Here is an 18,861-nt window from a genome sequence, read left to right as displayed (position 1 = left end):
GTAATGTAATTTTAGCCCCTTTATTGCACATAATGTATAGCATAGCCTACTTCCACTATATTTGTTTTCATTGCTTTAAACATTGTTCCATTGGACAATATTGGGCAGGATGTTCATATATCATCATAAAAAGGAATATCATATATATATATATATATATATATATATATATATACTGTATAAGATGCAATATATCATAATATTTTTTAATCCAAATAGAACATGAAGAAAATACAGCGATACACAGTATACCATATATCGCATTTCAGCCAAAAAATACTGAGGAATGATTTTTTGGCCATATCTCCCAGCCCTATTTGGTGCTGAGCAAGTTTTGGGCACTGGCTAAGATCACACTATTATTATAAAAAAAAAAAAAAAAAAAAAAAAAAACACATTAAAAAAAAAAAAAATCTTCCCTGCTCTTGCAAGGACCTTGTCAAAAATGGCCTGGCAAAACCAACAGATCTGCCAGCGAAATACTGGGCCCCAGACAAGACAGACACTCGGGTCCCTGTGCACGTCAGCAAGCACATCACATCTGGAAGAAAGAATCGGCGTGTGCCCTTTCATTCACACGTGGGAAGATGTTCCAGCGAAATAATGGGGCCTCTGCTGCCAGTGACTATCTGCGTTCTAAGCTCATCTGCTGCCATTTAATTCTGATTTGTTTTCTAATTGCCTGTTTTTGACACACACACACACACACGCGCACAGGCCCTGGCTTGGACAAGCACAGAAACAGACACACTTTGAGTCACACCACTCACAAACAGAAATGACCATACACACCAATGCACTCCCTCGTCCTGGGATCCAGTGAGTAAGCAATACTATTGAGGACACTGTGAGTATATACTAAAACCACAATGCACCACCCATGGTACGTACCGTGGTACTCTCTTGGCCTACCCCGCCCCCTGCCAAGACACTTCAAACGCATACAGCCTTGATGGTTTTGAATTGCTTCAATCACTTTAAAAAGGAAGGTTCCATTAAGGGCAACATGCAGAAGAAATCTGTCATATAGGCTACATAAAATTATAATGAGAACACGACTGTAAAAGAGTGTGCAATGTTTCAGCATGATGTTATGGAAAGAATGTGTCCACAGAGTTCTATCTTCAGGACAAGCACAATCGCTTGTTCAGCCACTTGCAGCCTTTTGTGGATACTGTAGGTTGTAATATTTTGTTTTGTATATCAAGTATATATTATTTATATCACAAAATATGCATTTGGTTGAGTTACGCTGCAGAAGCGCTTCATTGTAGGCCTACTATGGTTTTTATCTCTTTAGGGCACAATAAGGAAAATCATTTACTGGCTATTCCATTTTATTTATTGTTGTTGATTGTGTTTTTTATATGTAGGGTATGTATTTTTGTCCAATGAGTTGAGTACATTACTTAAACATCTTATTTGAATTGTTTTAATTATGGTTTTTTTTTTTGGTAACTAATTTTTAAATTCTCATTTGTTAACGCATTAATTAACATGAACTAGCAGAGAGCATGATAATGATAATAATAATAATAATAATAATAATAATAATTAGTAGTAGTAGTAGTAGTAGTAAGTTAAAAGTTAATCTAGTGTTCTTTAGCATTGCTGGTGCTATGCCAAGAACCCTACCTCTGTAGCAAACAGAACCGAACCGAACAGTGCCTCTAAAACCGTGAAATTATTTTGGTGAGTTTGGTTTATTTTTTGGATATTTTTGCCTCTTTTTTTAAGAAATTCCTGAAAATACACGGATAATGTGTCCCCGGATCGTTTATTGTGGTTCATTCACTTTCACTTAAGCTGGCGAACGATCACAACTCCAGTGTGGATAGTGAGGAACTACTTGATCTCTGCTTCATTACAGTTTGCAAATATTTTTTCATCATGAACGTTGATCTGCCTTCAAAACACCTGGTAAAAGAGTCGCACGATAACGTGCATCATCACTACGACACACCCTTTATGGCACTGGTTCTGGCTTTTTTTCACACAGAGCTCATTCCGGGACTGAACCCGGCAATGTTACTAGGTCCCCAACCCGGGATCGATCCCGGAATCATTCCCGGGACGTGTTTGCGTTCACACAGAAGGCACTCTGGCAATTTTCCAGGACTAGCGTGCAGTGTGAAAGGGGCTTAATATATACAGACATGTATTTACACTAATGTGATCTAATACACACTCTCTGAGACACCATCACACGCTCACGAACACACTCATCGGAGTTGCAAGATGGAGAACTGGTGAATCCCAGTGAGAGAAAAGAGAGGATCAGGTTGAGACGATCACAGTGATGACGAGAGGGACAGACGGGTGGGGGAAGCTAAACCTTCACACACACTTACCATGAGAATATCTTAAGAGAGAAACGTTTTAACCCTCCCCCCCTCCTCCTCTCACCACAAACTAATGCCATAGAACAAACATACACTCAAAAAAACTATTAATACATGCTGTTTTGGACCGTGTGCTCAAAGTCATAAACAGGTGTTTTTTGTTTGTTTGTTTGTTTTTTAAAAGGGTCAATGATGTGACACTTTTTTGTCTGGATCTATTATGTTATTCAAAAGCACATTCAAATTTTAATGCATTTTAACAACTATGAAGAATATGTTTTCAATTTCTGAATTTAAAATAATTTTGATATTATCTTTTGTGTAGCTTAAAGTCAGACATATCTAGGTGGTGTAAGTGTCTGTATATTGTATATATATATATGTATATATATATATATAAATATAAAAAGTCTTATTAAAAGTCCATCAAATCCAATTCATTAAACAAAGGGTTTTTCAAACTGGGGTCCGTGACACAAAGCCGGGGGGTCCGCAAAATAACTTGCTATACCATATTTTCCAGACTGCGACTTTATCTTCTGAAACGTGTTATGATTTATATTCCAGAGTGACTCATATAATGCATTAATGTACAATTAGCAAAGAGTAAACACTTAAAAGCGTTTATATAGCTAAATATATTTCTCATGTCTGTTTGACAAGTAGACAGTATCGCAGAGTTTTTCTTCATTTTAGGATGTGGTTCACATAGACCAAGATGGCAAGCACATTTTGTTTGTTTTCTTTATTTTACAAATGCACAACATTTCACTGTCATTTTGAAGGTACACAAATAAAAATACACCGTTTTGAATGATGTTGTGTTGCTCTTATCTGACGGATATCACATTTTCCCGCTGATATAAGGAATCCAAAATGTTCGCGCTGGCGCCTCCCGCACGCACACAACAAATCAGTTCTAGAATTGCAACTTGACAACACAGCCTCCTCATCATCAAACTAAATGAGACAACTAAACCTACAAAAGGTATTTGTTGACTCAATTTAAAGGTGCTGTATGTACATTTTTGACTCTACTAAAGCATAAAAATACCATAATATGTTTGCAGATATTTAAAATACATGCCAAGTTAACATACTTATTTATCTGAAAAACAATGCTACAGTGAGTTATTCTCCTTTGAAAATGTGCGTTCCGGGCCAGAATGTCGGTGTTTGTTTTGGTTTGTGAAACCAACCCACTGCCAGTTTACCTAATTGTATTTAGGCACCCCGGGTTGCCAGTTGGAGGAAAACACAGTGTATTTCATTTCATTCATCGTCAGGTCCGCTCGTTCCTGTTGGTGTCATCAATCTGGCAACCTGCATGTGTGTCAAGTGAAATGCATGCAATTACCAACCAAATAATACACACATTTTTTCCATGGGGGCTGTGCTTCACTAAATAAAATTATTTAATAAATACCTGTTTATAAAAAGCACGTATTTGCACGTACACAGGACAAAGTTTGAGTTACACTTAATATCTGAGGGAGTGCAGAGCCATGATCACTATATATATATATATAATGGATAGCAAGCCTGCTGTAAGCCGAGAGATTCGTGCTGGCGCCCTCTCGTATTACAGTAATGCACTCTCAACATTTGCCATTAAAATAATGCCAAAAACTGCCTCAAGTGAACTATAAATATGAGAATAAAGTTGTAAAAGCTGCAATTAATTTCTTATTTTTTAAAATGAACGAAGACTATCTTGTGTTTTTCACGCGCAACAATGGGATATGCCTATAGCATTTAAAATAAATGTTGTTTGTTATGATCGGCACTAAGATAATTATTTTTTATATATACATATAAATTCATTTATTTTTGTTCTTTTATGAATGCTTCAAAACTTAAATGATTATGATGGAGGGAAGTAAAATTCATGTTAGTGTTTATAATGTTTTTTCCCTAACATTCGTTTTATTTAGACCTATTCGGTATTTCAATTATTTCTGTAAAATGTGACTTACACACCGATGCAACTTTTGTTTTGTTTTGTTTTTTTCCCCCCTGACCTGGTGCAACTTTCCGGAAAATATGGTCAATTTAATTATATTATGCAGTAGTATTAAAAACTACATATACAATGGGGACCATTTGCACTAATAAAACATTCATATTATGTTCTTTCCTCCTACCCACATTAAACTTAAACACTGTTATAATTATGAGGGGGTCCTTGGAAAATCCTCTCCCCTGTAAGGGGTCCCTGGCTCCAAAAAGTTTGAAAACCCCTGATTTAACCATTGGGACACCCTTTAAAAATTCTGCCTCTTTTTTTTTTCTTCATCAAATTACATACAAATAGACTATGGTCTATTCAATATGCAAGAAAAAGAAAGACTATTTATTTGATGGTGACACCACTTGACATTTTTAGATTAACTATAATCACAACTATATCACATTATCATCAATGCAAATCGAAAAACAGACATAGCCATAAGTGAGGGAGTATTTTTAGAGAGCATATTATTATGAACACACATCTAGAAGTTTCATTTTGAAAATGGTACAAAAGTTTTCAAAAAATATATGATCCCAATATGAATACAAAAATCACATTTAAAAACTTGATAAATGTGTTTTAAACTAGATTTTTGAAAGCATTTTCTTTTTCATCACAGACATCCATCATTCTCAGACATACTAATTTGTCACTGACCCATAAAAGAATTATGAAAATTGTGCAATGCAACTTGCACTGCACGATTCTGCATAATAACATGCTCTCTCACTTATGGCCACGTTTTAGTCTCTCGAATAATATAAGATCATAAAATGATCAGATGCATGTATAATACAACCACAGGAAAAAAATAACCAGATGTAACTTGTCAAACTGCAGGACACTGCCATTACTGTGAGAACCATTTCTGTTTATTGAGACAGACATCTATATTTGTAGCCTCATCTATATTTGTAGCCTCTTTTTTATGCTGTTTGTACAGCACTTAGGTCTGCAGGTGCAACTGTAAAGTGCTTTAAAATTGAATGAATGAATGAATGAGCCTCTGGATAACTAATTTTGTACAGCAAAAATCCAATTACCTAAAGAAAATGAGGCTGCATGATGTGAAATCCCATTCTCTTAGAATCCGAACTGAACCCGAACATCCCTAGTGATGCCATCAAAGGCATTCAGATTCCATAAATCCTGGAGGATTGGGGTTCACTCCCTGCAATATGAAAGGAATTATACTATTCTAAACATCTTTTCTTGTGTTATTTCTCGCCAGTTGCATCATCCTCCTCCACAGATGGAAAGAATCAAGCAAATTAAAGTTCCCCATCTGTAAAAACCCAGTGATGGCTAAATTATTAGTTAACTGCCACATGAGCGTGCATTTTCAGTGTCTGTGGGATAGCCTATCAAAAATTGAAAATTCTGTCATCATTTACTCGCCCTCATGTCGTTCTAAATCTGTGGAACACAAAAGAAGATATTTTGAAGAATGTTGGTAACCAAACAATTTCAAGTCTATAGAAGCCAATGGGACCCAAAACTGTTTGGTTACCAACATTCTTCCACAGCAGAAAGAATATACAGGGGTATAGAATATACAGATGGATGATACAAGGGGTTGGAACAACATGAGGGGGTAGTAAATGATGACAGAATTTTAATTTATTGAGTGTACCATCTCCTCAAGTTAGTGGAAAATGGCAGCTGACAATCCACAGTAGAGCACTTCCTGACTTTTCCACGTTGCACCTCAAAGATCTGGAGACAAGCCAGGACAAGGTTTATGGGAATTCCCTGGTATGGGGGAGCCCTCCTCCAGGTGGAAGAAAATTACCTGGCTAAGTAGGACCAGAAATGGGAACATGTATCTCCCGAGTGCTGTTCAAAGATATCCATCCGCTGTAAAACTATGATACTCCATATTATATCAAACCTGACTGAAGTGAAAGCATCTCGAGGTTACGGCTAATAGAATGACAGATATCGTGGTTTCAGTAGTGTGGACTTAACATCACTCCCTACCCCCATCTGTAATAGCTTAATTTGTCAGCCTGACACACATACAAACACACACATGTGTGCGCACACACACACTCGGCTCAAACACCTCATTAATGCCCAGCAGCCCATTATCTGAGGAGGAGGGGATGAACGCTTAAATTCAGTGCAGACAATTTGAATATGTAATGGGCTAAAGATATAATCACAAAATCTAATTTGACAATTAGAACGGATTCCAGTTTTACACACTTGACACAACTATGCTACTCCAATTTTAAAAGGGAAATAAACGTCATTAGATCAGATATTGCTTGACTACATGTGATAGTATTTTGCATATTATAATTGTGGAATTTGTGGGGGTCGAACGATGCTTTAGGAGACACGGCAGCCATGGTTATCCCCCTCCTTTTCACAGGTCTTTCATGTCTGTACTGAGACAACAGCCATAGAGACACAAGAGGCTCCCTTAGGTTTACCAACACCCCCACCTCTTCCCAGAGCTCTTGACAAAGCCTTTCCAGTCACCAGTCTGACCCAGTAACCTGGCAAGCAGTTCGGGGGTGTTGAGTAGCCTCTCCCGGGTTTCCGACCACAAGCACAGTCCGTCATTTGTGTGCGGAGCAAGTACCCTTCCTGTCCCACTTCTGGATCAGATGGGTGTGTTTTAGATGGGACTGATTGTGGCAAGCAGGTGCTGATGGGGAGGTGTGCTACTGCTAATCTGGTTAGACACACAGGCAGCTTTCGTTACAGCCGTTTCACTGGAATGCACCCCCTACCAAAAATCCACCCAGGTCGTACAGTGTGACTGTACACCACTGCCAATTTTACTAGCTGTAAATAACAATACTCGCATCCAAACGATGACACTTTCTTAATTTACGGCTCATAATTGTGCTATAATTATATAAATGTTCCCAATCTGGTTGAGCAGGTCCTAAGCGTGCTGTCACTGCAAGCTACAGATCCTTCTCCATTTCAGGCAATGGTTTAGGAGCTCATGAAATATTGAGAGAGTATGCAGGCGGCTGAGGGGTGCCGTGAGTTTTTTTATGCACGACTCAACAATCAGGTCTAATTAAAGCATTGCAATTTTTAGGCGTCAGGAGGGGTGAGGAAAAACACATTCATCTTACCCCCTGGTTCCCCTTGAAGCAAATTGCCGGCTGATTTGGTAAAGACCCCTGGGGACAGAAGAAAAAAGGTAGAAGAGGTTGGTTAGTATTTACTATTATTATATAAAGGATTATAAAGCAAAGATGAAATCTTGGAAATGAATTATCTTCTGCTGAATTTCTAGGCTGGAACCCTCATAATGCATTTAGGTCCGTTATGACCTGAAAGAGATACCTTTTTTCTTTTAAAACTGTTTTATTACAAGAACCAAACTTGCAAAATGCACCATGACTATCAATTCATATAAGATGTGATATTTCCAAATATTTCTCTATTTTTTTTAATTAATAAAAAGGCGGTAATGCAGTAATAATATGGTAATAACACAGTAACATTCAATAATCTGACATTTTTGTGCATTCACTGATTAAAGAAAAGTTACTGTTCAGATACAATATGGTTTTAGTTGAAAAATATTAAATCCACCAAGTTCATGCAAATGCAAGACATATGCAGATTTTGACTGCATTATGAGACTTAACAGAAACAATACAAATGTTTTGTACCAGCCTTACACTGAAGTAAGGCAAAACTCAAAATTTAGTCATCATTTACTTTTTCTGTGAAACACAAAATTACACATTTTGAACAAGTGTTTTTGTCCATACAAATTAAAAAGTCAATGGGGCCCAAATTAACACAATTGGACTCAATTACCTTTCATTGCATGGCCAAAAAACAAAACAAACAAAAAAACATTTTTGCTCCACAAACCAAAGCAAGTCATACAGGTTGGGAACAACATGAGGGTTTTCATTTTCTTAATTGTTTACCCACAATGCCAACATTTCCACAAGCTGTGTTTAGGTACCAACTTCAGTGAAATATCATGCCTACCTATTAGCCTCCCTTCACAGTAATTACAGTCTCCTCTTACTTGCTTGCCCCTGTTGACAGAGGCACAGTTCTCTCCTGTATTAATTCATGCAGACTGTGAGTGAGGGGGGTTGTTTCTGAGAGAATGAAAGGCTGGCTGTCACCGGCCTCTCGGCAGTGTCATGGTTCTACTTGTGCGAGCCTAAAGATCAAGGCCGGGCTTTGCTAATCTGCACTGGAATGTGTCCGATTAATAAATCTAGACTTGAAAGACCTTACATGAGTCAATCAAATGTTATTTTGTGAGGTGTGGTTGAGGGTGAGGATGTTGAGGGTTTGAGGACTTGTAGAAGAAGTGGGGGTGGGACAGGGCAAACATGGGAAAAGCTTTGAGCTACCAAATGCTATTGATTTTATTTGATGCACCTTTAGAAAAAAAGTTGAAATGCTTTTTGCAACTTGCCTTTAGTTTTAATTAGTGCTAAGAACTCAAGCACTAATTAAGACTACAGGCAAGTTGCAAAAAGCATTTCAACTTTTTTTCCAAAGGTGCATCAAATAAAATCAAGCAGGCCTGGATATTATCTACCCTTTGGTGTTTGTCCACCACATTAAGTTTGTTCAAATAGGCCTTTTATATAACCATCTTTTGCGAGCTGAGTGCCCAGCTTTTAACACTCAGCTTAGACCAACGTCCAGGAGCATTAACCCTATATATATGAAACAGACTCATTCACATCACTTACATAAATTGCTGAGACACAAGGGAGAAAAATCAAGGCTTCCCCAGCATAGCTCCAAACCATTAAGCAAGGTCAAAAGATGGCACTTATTATCTTCAATGTACAGATGAAGCTTTAGTCAACAAGCATGTTTATCTATTATGGATGTTACAGGGAGACGCCAACATGTTACTCTACACATACAGTGCAGCTCAAGTTGCTTATTAAAAAATATGGGCTTATTGGTTCTGCGTTTGCTGTCATGTGGTCGGATTAGTGGCTGAACATTACTGAAGGGGGTGCTGCTGTAGCTAACTTGAACTTTGTTTTTGTTTTTATTCTGGTGCAGTGAAAGCTTATAAGATAATAATACGAACAGTTCAGAGGAGGACACAGAGGTATCTAATGACCTGACTTGACCATGAACATGTTTTTCTTTCTTCTGACCTCATTTGTAATTCATAAACATACTAATACAAAAACCAAAACCCAGGTCATCATATGTCACAACTGATTACCTCTTATCTATAACATTGAATTAACATCAGATTATATTTTACGCAATAATATGTATAACTAGGCTTGGAACTTAAGTATAACGTAAATGAAAAGTGAGGAATTCGTAGTAGAGGGCATTTTTATTTCACTGCATTTTGAATTTTAAGGGATTTTCACCCCAAGTGCACCAAATTTCAGACACTGACAGGCTGTCAGCTGCATTATTCTGTGACTGAAAGTTATTAAAAAACGTTCTGGCTTGTACGTTTTATTTAAAAAAAAGATTCATAATAAAAATTCCCCCAAACCCAAACGATTACTTTGACCAATGTATTTATTTCTGCTTTTCACTCTCTCTACGAGGTCACATATGATTGACAATAGAACATTCATTATCGAGCTCCTGTTGCAAGCGCGAGGAAGTCTTCTCGTGTTCTGATTGGATCAAACGACATTCTACAGCGCCTGCCTGACCAATGAGCGATGACATCGGGACGGCGTCCAAGCGTTTAAAGGACTCACAACAATACGACGGACAGAGCACGCCAACAAAAATACACCTTTATCGTCCAATCATCGACAAGAAGTGCTTGGGTTGAGATGAAGCTAACTGGCCAAGTGCCCCGTCCAGCTGGCGTACACGTTTGAGGTACCCGCTGAGGTATATTACAGTCGAGGAATTACCTTCACGTTAGGCAAACATGACATTAAAAAGATATATTTCAGCCAAAATACATTCTGTTATCATTTACTCACCCGCATGCTTTTCAAAACACTCCTGACTTTCTTTCTTCCGCAGAACACAAAAGGAGATGTTAGTGACTGACAGCCAAGTCCCCAATCACTTACATTGCATGTTTTTTTTTTCTTTTTCTTTTTTTTTTTCATACAATGAAAGCGAATGGGGACTGAGGCTGTCATTCTATAGAACATCTTCCTTTTGTGTTCTGTGGAAGAAACAAAGTCACAGAGGTTTGTAACAACATAATGCTTTTAAAAATCATTTTGGATTTAATTGACTATGCCAAGCAATTCCCATATGCCTATTTAAGTTAATCAGTTCAAGAACCAATTACAAACTTAACTTGTACCTAAAGAGACAATACGAGGTACATGCTCTTTTAATCTGTGGATAGTTCACTAAACCTTTAGAGCAAACTGAAATGTTACTCCCGAATAAGTCAGTTAAATATTTGACAGGGAAATTGCTAAATGCTACTCAACGTTTATAGTTCATAAGATCGAGCTTGAGCCCCTCTCAGACCGTAATATCCCCGTGAGTAGGCTAGGAGTAAAAGAAACAATTCCCATCGTCGTTTTAAAATGATCATAATTACAAGTAATGCAGTGTTTAGCATTAAGACAGCGTCATGTTGCATTTCGTATCATTTGTCAGAAATATTAAAGCGGCGACTTCGAATCTAAACTCAAAGACAAGAGATTTCGTAAAGCCAATTCCAAATGGCTTCATGAAAAAATAACACGATTGGCATTCTCTTTTGTTTTGTAACAGCTTAAGAAAAATAACAATAAGCAAAACTAAAGAAAACGAACTTTAAGGCAACAGTAACAACTGGATGTGTCCGATTTCCTCCTGTTACTATCTGTCCCTGGTAAGACAGCATATGGCACTTAAAGTGACGGCATCTGGTTAAATAAATCAACACTTTACAAACTAACGAGAGGAAATGTTATGAAGTTTTGAGTTCTGAACTTTTCTTTCTGTCCCACTGAGGTCAGTGGAGCAAATAAACCCTGACGAAATAAAACCAAATGCGTTACCTTGAGATTCTTATAAGCTTCCAGCGTCCGGATGGCCGTGTCGGTTAGCTTGACGTGAAAGATGGTTTTGTTGGGAATGCTTTTATTAATCTTTCCACAGGAGAGTCCATACCGATGCTCCTGTCTCAACGCTGCCATGTCTGGAACTGAGGTGAACTGGCGACATTCTAGTCCAAACGTCACTCTCCGCTGGGCGGGGTTACGAGAGAGCGTTGCGGGGACGTCATAGACACACACGCACACACACGTACGTACAAACAATAATCATATGTATTTCAAAATCAAACTTAGTAACTCAGCTTGACATAAAAAATGATTTAGGTATTTGACAAAAACATATATTAAAGAGAAAAAAAAAAAAAATTCCTAGTTCTACTGAACAGCCTGAACTGAGAATATTAAACATGACTTTTACTCATAAGTTAATTCCTAGTTCTACTGGACAGCCTGTACTGAGAATATTAAACATGACTTTTACTCACAGTAAATTCTGGTACAGTATGTGTGGAAGTAAAGAAAGTAAAGATGAAACAATAATCCAGCCTATAATCCTGCAAGTTCAAAATTGCCAAGAACAAAACTAACTTGGTTAAGATATTTAACTCAAAAATATATGACAAAAAAGCAAACTACAGCTTATCATGGGATATGGGTCACTATGCAAACACACATTATAAACAAAAACAAAAAAACCCACAGGAAATAAAGCATAAATTGACTATGTAATCAGTTTACTGAGGTGTCATCTGGCAGTTCCAAATTTTGTTCCGCCTGTTTTGTTTACAGGTCATTCTCCAGGGCAGTACTCAATGAGTTCTGTGCATGTTTCACACACACACAATAAGATATGTAATGTGAGGTGTCAGGTCTCCAAATGACTGGAAGGTCTTCCTGTGACAATTTTTAATGTTCCATTGCATTATTATGATTGCAAGATCCTTAATAATAAAATGTTTGAATAGAGGTTAAAGATGTCTATTTTTCTAGGCCAGACATCCCCTTTAGCCACTACAGTAGAGAAGTTCTTAAATTCCTGGCCAACTTAACCCCACTTATTAACTGAAACAGACTAACTTCCTAAACACATGTGAAGGTGCATGTCTGCTTATATACAAATAAATGTGAATTATAAATTATACTACATATAAATAAATATTACAGAATTAAATTACACCTGGGCATTGAAGTCATCCCAAAAATCTAAATTTCATGTATGAACCAAGCTCTGCATGTTAAATCAGCTTTTCCGTCTGCAAATCTAGTAAAATATTCTCTTGATACCAGTCAGTTGGAAAAACAACCGTTATCAGTCAAAGATAAAACAAACAAATATGGGTATGTCTGAGAGAAATTCATTGTAGCGGCAACTTCAAGTCTTGGAGATTACAGTATGGTATTAAAGGAGTGTTTTGTGAACAAAATGATGAGAAAAAGCTCAGACTGTCATTTTAAACTAGATTAAAATATGCATACAGAAAAATTATCCACTTAATCTAGCCAGGCAATCATCTGCACCTTTTAAGCTTACAAACAGATGAAGTGAAATGGACAGTGAGGGGAAAAATAGAGAATTTAGGTTAATTGGAAGGACATAATCCCCAACAGACAAGGTGCTTGGGCCTCTGGATTAAGGAGCTCTCTCATAGTCTCTAATGGAAACTCTATTTGCCATATGGCTGTCTGAGATACAGGGACGTCTGAAGCCGGCTGGACAAACAATATATGTTCCCTCAGATTGTGGTTTACAAAAATGCTGCTGACTCTCCAAAAGCTTCCATGTCATGTGTAAACTTACATTAAGTACACAGATGTGTACAAGCACTTGGCAAACAGATCCATACCTTAAGTGTCAGATTATTAGGAATGGATCTAAATAGAGATTAAAATACATAAGATTCACTGGTGCCAGGCTGCACTTCAAATAAGATAAGCAACTTACAAAGAAAAAAAAGGCCAACACATAGTAAATCCAAGATAATTAATAACATATTATAACTTACAATATACATCAGATTTGAATCATCAGGACTTTATTTGTAATGAGTTTGTTATCTGAAACTCCCTTCATTTCAAGCTATTTTGAATAATGGTTTGGGGATTTTACATTTGGCATTTGCAGAGAATCTAGATGCCAAGATTTTCCCAATATGTGAGCTTGAACAATGAGTCATTGTGAACCAATTGTGTCATTTCAAACAGAAAGTCGCTTGGTCATCAGCTTAGTGATATTCACAAACAGAACATTATTCCTCCACAGCTGTTCAAGTTCCATTATAAGGCACAGGTTAAATAAGAAATCAATCCTGTGGTCTTTTTGTTAATCTTAATCATGCCATAAACAATGCCAACAGCCTCTAGAGAATGCAGCAAGCAAATAAAACTCTCTAATGTGTTTCATCTGTAGACAAAACCAAGATCAGCATTCTCAAAGCTGCATATAAAGACACATCCATTTACTTATACTGAATATTTAAGTTTAAATTGAATGCACTAATGACACGTTGCTAAACGGTGCAATAATTTTATGTTTATTAGGTTGCACTCAACAAACTATACCATATTTTAACATTTAAATGGAAGGACAAGCAGGCTAAATGTTATCATTGCCAGCCAAGTGTAAGTAATTGATTGTTGTTGTTTTTTTCAAAATGAGCGTGTTTTGTGGATTTAATAAGTGTAAAACAATCATGTATAAGGACATTTAAAGGCTTGTCTTGTCTTGAAATTGTGCATGGCTCATTGATGTTTCATCTAAACCATGCATGTTGCAAACCTGGAAAAACCTGTTCAGGTGTTCAGAGTGTGTTATCTTCGGTCAATGCCCGTTCTCCTCATGAGAATATGGCACAGGTTTTTCTCAGTACCTTTGATACATATCTAGACAAATATCTGTTTAAATTTAGTTCTGTCAATATAATGTAAATTGGATTATAATAGACACCAAAGTTTGGGGTCATTAAGATTTGTGTTTGTGTGTGTGTGTGTGTGTGTGTGTGTGTGTGTGTGTGTGTGTGTGTGTGTGTGTGTGTGTGTGTGTGTGTGTTTGTTGCATTTAATTGATCAAAATCACTTTTATATTGTAACAAATAAAAAACAACAGTTATATTTCTGCATGATATTATAATTAAAAAAGCAACCAGTCCCTGAAGTCCTCTTATTGGTGGATGCATTCATGGAAACTGCATTATGGGACGACGTGATGAAGTCATTAAGAAGCTTACAGACGTTGGGGCAGATTAGATTTTGCTCTTCTAATCCAACAGATTATCACTGCACACAACTCTACTTACCAGTAGGGCTTTACATTTCAACACAATTCTCTGCATTCTTACCTGCAAAACATTTCAACGAGGACAAAATCTTTTACAAAGTCTGCAGGAAATGGATTGACCACGAATGGGATTTATGTCATGTGGCAAAGCATTTCCATGATAATTTTATTAGAGTCCATGTGGATGCCGTGCTTTAGAAAATACTACACGCTTTCACTAATGGATACAAGTGCTCATCGGTTTGGCAGCTGAGCAGCAGTTTCTACAAACCTGGTGTGTGGTGTGTGCTGGGAAGACATTCAGCACTTATAAGAAGAGATAAATGGTATCCTTAGCACCGTGTGGGGACATGGAACCAGAAGCGAAAGAAGCAGAGGAGACAACGTTCGAGTCGGAGATGTTTGTAAACACAGTTAGTGACAAACAGGAGGTGAAGAGTGAAGAAGCTATTTTGCAGCCTTGGCAGGTGTTTCAAGAACCAACCATGGAGTTGCAGAGAATGAATATCACTGGAAAGGAGGATGGGAACAAAACAGTAGAAGTAAAAAAGGATGAAGAAGGTACTGAGACAAAAAATGAAATGGATAATAAAGTGACAGAAGGGATGAAGTGTGTTGAAAACTTAAGCAACATGCCAACAGACGCAAATGACTCAAGCAGCAACCCAACCAATGAGCCCATCTCCTCAAATTCTCACACCAGCCCACCTGAGAACAAAGAATCAGACATAGAAGACTGCAGAAAACTGACAAAGACTCCCAGCTTTGGGAAAACAGTTCGTTTTAAGGAAATTGAAGCAGTGGAAGAAAGGGACAGCTCAGTGGACAATCTTTTTCCAGACTTTGAGACAGAAGAGTGGACCACCACCAGCTTTGAAAAGATGTTTCTGGCAGATGACTGGAAGGACATTACAGGTAAGATGTCCATGATTGTTAAGTCTGAGTTCCAAAGAGGTTTTCACAGTGATGCCATAGATTAGAAACATTTTGGGCTCAAAAAGGAACCTTTCAGCATACATTTCTGTGCAGTCACATTTACTGTTGTTTGGCAAATTCACACGATTGGGAATTTCATATGAGAACAAAAGATTTCTCAATGCAGATTTTTTTTTAAAGGGTTCACAGGCATTCACCATGATGACCAACAGAAAGCTGCTTGGTTTGAAAATATCCTTTGTGGGACTATACATGCTTTGTACATCACTACACTAATGACAATAAACAATGGACCTTTTTGACCACAAAATTTTGCCAAAGTGACCCCACATTTAGTGTGAAAAACATTTTAATATTCTGAAGAACCTTGTTCTACTATAAAGATTTTTTTTTTTCAATGGAAAGATTCTATGGATTTTAAAAATTCCTCATGGAACCATAGATGCTAAATATACTTTATTTGTAAGAGTGCACGCTATAGCAGTATTGATATAGCATGTTATGTTTTGGGTGTTGGTCTACAGCATGTGCTGATGTCCCCAAAAAGCTTCTTAAAGGGATAGTTCTCTCAAAAATTACAAATCTGTCATCACTTATTCACTGTCACGTTGTTTCAAAACAAAGAAAAATGTCTCCATGTTTTTTTTGTCCAAAGAATAAAAGTCAACAGAGTTCAGTGTTGTTTTTTGACCAAATAGATTTTCATCACATGGACAAAAACATTCTTTAAAATATCTTCTTTTGTGTTTCACAGAAGTAAGAATGTCATATAGTTTTGGAATGACATGAGGGTGAGCAAATGATGACATCATTTTCATTTTTGGGTGATCTAACCCTTTCACTTGCTTAACCAGAAAGACCTCCTTGGTCAACCAGCTTTACGAACATCCCCAAGTGTAACACATTAGGGTCTTGTTGATCTCTTTCCCCTCCCCCTGTTTTCCCTCCACTACTCCAACCGCCTGTAGATGACCGTCTGCTAAGGAAGAAGGTGTTACAGGCCAGTCCTGAGAATGCCCTGACCCCGGCTTGGGGTCAGGAGGTCACACTGAAAATGCAGGGTGTGCTGGAGGATAGGACTGTGGTGGAGAAAGACTGCAAGTTGGTCTTCGTTATCGGAGAGGGAGATGTCAACCAGGTGAGACACACAGACAGGCAGAGGAGGGGCAGCCGCAGCCGCACACACACACACACACACACACACACACACACACACACACACACACACACACACACTCACACTCACACACACACAAACACTCACAAGAAGCCCTGGAACACCTACCTGCATCCTGCCTATCACCTCACACCTGCTGCCTGTTGAGTTTTCCATAGGGATTAACCTGTGTTTTCACATGTTGAATTCTGTATGTGTTTACCCAAGGCTGGGAAAAATTCACCTCCTTGCTAATTCACTTTTCAGTGAAAAGTTAATAAGGTCAATCTTGTTTGCCAACTTTTTTAGACACTTCAGACTGCATTAAAGCCTTATAATATACATTGCTTCCTTTAAAGGGGTCATATGATGCGTTTTTAATTTTTCCTTTCTCTTTGGAGTGTTACAAGCTCTTGGTGCATAAATAAGATCTGTAAAGTTGCAAAGACTAAAGTTTTGAGCAGTGTAGAGTAGCGTTTGTTGTTTGTTGTTTCTCTGATCACAAATGCAGACATGGTTTTATGTTTACACGGCGCGATGCAACGCAAGGCATAAAAAAACAGTATAAGTCAGCGTTTCTTAATTCCAGTCCTCACGCCCCCCTGCTCTGCACATTTTGTATGTTTCTCTTATCGCTTCAGACGTTTGTTCTATTCGAATTTAAGTGCCCTGCGAAGTGGACATCACAGGATATTCCGCCATGATTCCAGTTCGAAGCGAACGTATATGTTTAATTCAAAGTGCATTGAAGTGAGTTTAAATTTAAATTGTATTTATTTACAGAGGTATATGATGTCACAATTGTCTGTGTGTGAAGACATTGCACAGGGCAAATCCATGAATGAATGTTCCGAAGTGAGGTTAACTTCAACAGATTTCCCATGCTCGGGGAGTAGGGAGCAATGAACACTGTGTAGGGACCATGTCAATCTGAACACATGCAGTTCATGCACGCGGCTCACTTCTAAGCTAAGGAGCTGATTTTCTGAATCAGGTGTGTTAATAAAGGGAGACATGCAAAATATGCAGAGCTGGGGGGCGCGAGGACTGGAATAGTCATTATAATCCGTAATTATGTCCCCACTGTATGCAATAAATGCCACGTTTATAATGGGAGTTTATGTTTTTGTCTCTGCACTCCGGGACACACCGCATCACAATATAGTAAGGGGTGTAAACATTTCCGTCACACACTTGAGGTATTCGGCCAATCACAATCCACTGGATAGCTGGCCAATCAGAGCACACCTCGCTTTTCGAACGATGAGCTTTGTAAAAATCAATGCGTTTCAGAAAGGCAGGGCATATGGGGAGAAACATTAATGTACAGAATGTGGAAAATAACGTGTTTTTTGAAACTTAAACCATATAAACCCATTTCATTACACCAAATACACAAAATAATGTTCTTTTTAGCAACATCATGACCCCTTTAAGTTATTTTGTTGAGACTAAATCAGTACATGTACAGTAAAATCTATATGTGTTACCTGCAGTTTAAAATGTGACTGTTTTGCATGCAAAGGCCCTGGAAGAGTGCACCATTTCAATGAAGCAAGGGGAGATCGCTTTACTGCTTGCAGATTCACAATACACCTATGGACACCTGGGAAGGTAAGAAGGAAAATACCTGTCTAATTTATCGAATAACATAAACACTGACTGAGTTTTGGGCTTAAATGCAAGCAGGTTTGGTGAATTTAGGTTCTTTCACATTCTGTTATAAGTTAGAAATTCAAGAAGGAAGAAAAGGAGGGTGGAGGACACTGCTGAACGGGTCTCTTGTGACATCAGTTTGAAAAAGTCAAGTAGCTTCTATCCTCACAGGGTGGGACAGAGTCCTTTTATACCTGTTGCTCTCAGGGCAAATGGCCTGTCCCCAGTAGCTTGTTAAATGAACCATGAACAGGAGCAGATGGCCTTCCCAAAACACCACTGAGGGCATTCAGGAGCCCCTCCCCTTCCCTATCCTCTCAATTCGTTTACTAGAGGCAATAATTTTGTTTAACCACTTGCTTCACTCAGGTTCAAAAGAAACTTTTAATTTCTAAATAAATAAATATATATAACATAAACAAATAAAAACTACAAATAAAAAAGTAAATAAATAAACAAAATAAAATAAATTACGGACCCCAAAATTTTGAACGTATAGTGGGTATAAGCCTTTGGAATAATCACATTTT

The 18,861-nt window shown here is 37.8% G+C and overlaps 2 protein-coding genes across 2 annotated transcripts in view; one reads left to right on the top strand and one right to left on the bottom strand.

Moving 5' to 3' along the window:
* Nucleotides 1-11,495, bottom strand: part of LOC109108856 (RNA polymerase II elongation factor ELL2-like) — a 42,775-nt gene extending 31,280 nt beyond the window's left edge. Inside the window, exons 1-2 of the mRNA XM_042775179.1 lie at nucleotides 11,313-11,495; nucleotides 7,455-7,502 (exon numbers count right to left, since the gene is read on the bottom strand). Coding sequence (XP_042631113.1) covers nucleotides 7,455-7,502; nucleotides 11,313-11,450 — 186 coding nt within the window. The 5' untranslated portion in view covers nucleotides 11,451-11,495. The remainder of the gene's footprint in view (nucleotides 1-7,454; nucleotides 7,503-11,312) is intronic.
* A 2,978-nt stretch (nucleotides 11,496-14,473) lies between these two features.
* The window catches only part of LOC109108857 (peptidyl-prolyl cis-trans isomerase FKBP8-like), a 42,589-nt gene continuing 38,201 nt past the window's right edge, over nucleotides 14,474-18,861 (top strand). The window contains exons 1-3 of the mRNA XM_042775178.1: nucleotides 14,474-15,498; nucleotides 16,488-16,657; nucleotides 18,201-18,289. Coding sequence (XP_042631112.1) covers nucleotides 14,907-15,498; nucleotides 16,488-16,657; nucleotides 18,201-18,289 — 851 coding nt within the window. The 5' untranslated portion in view covers nucleotides 14,474-14,906. The remainder of the gene's footprint in view (nucleotides 15,499-16,487; nucleotides 16,658-18,200; nucleotides 18,290-18,861) is intronic.

Source organism: Cyprinus carpio, chromosome A18 (assembly GCF_018340385.1).
Source record: "Cyprinus carpio isolate SPL01 chromosome A18, ASM1834038v1, whole genome shotgun sequence".
NCBI lineage: Eukaryota > Metazoa > Chordata > Actinopteri > Cypriniformes > Cyprinidae > Cyprinus > Cyprinus carpio.
The sequence above is the reverse complement of the archived record's forward strand: the minus strand, read 5'-3'. Positions and strand labels throughout refer to the sequence as shown.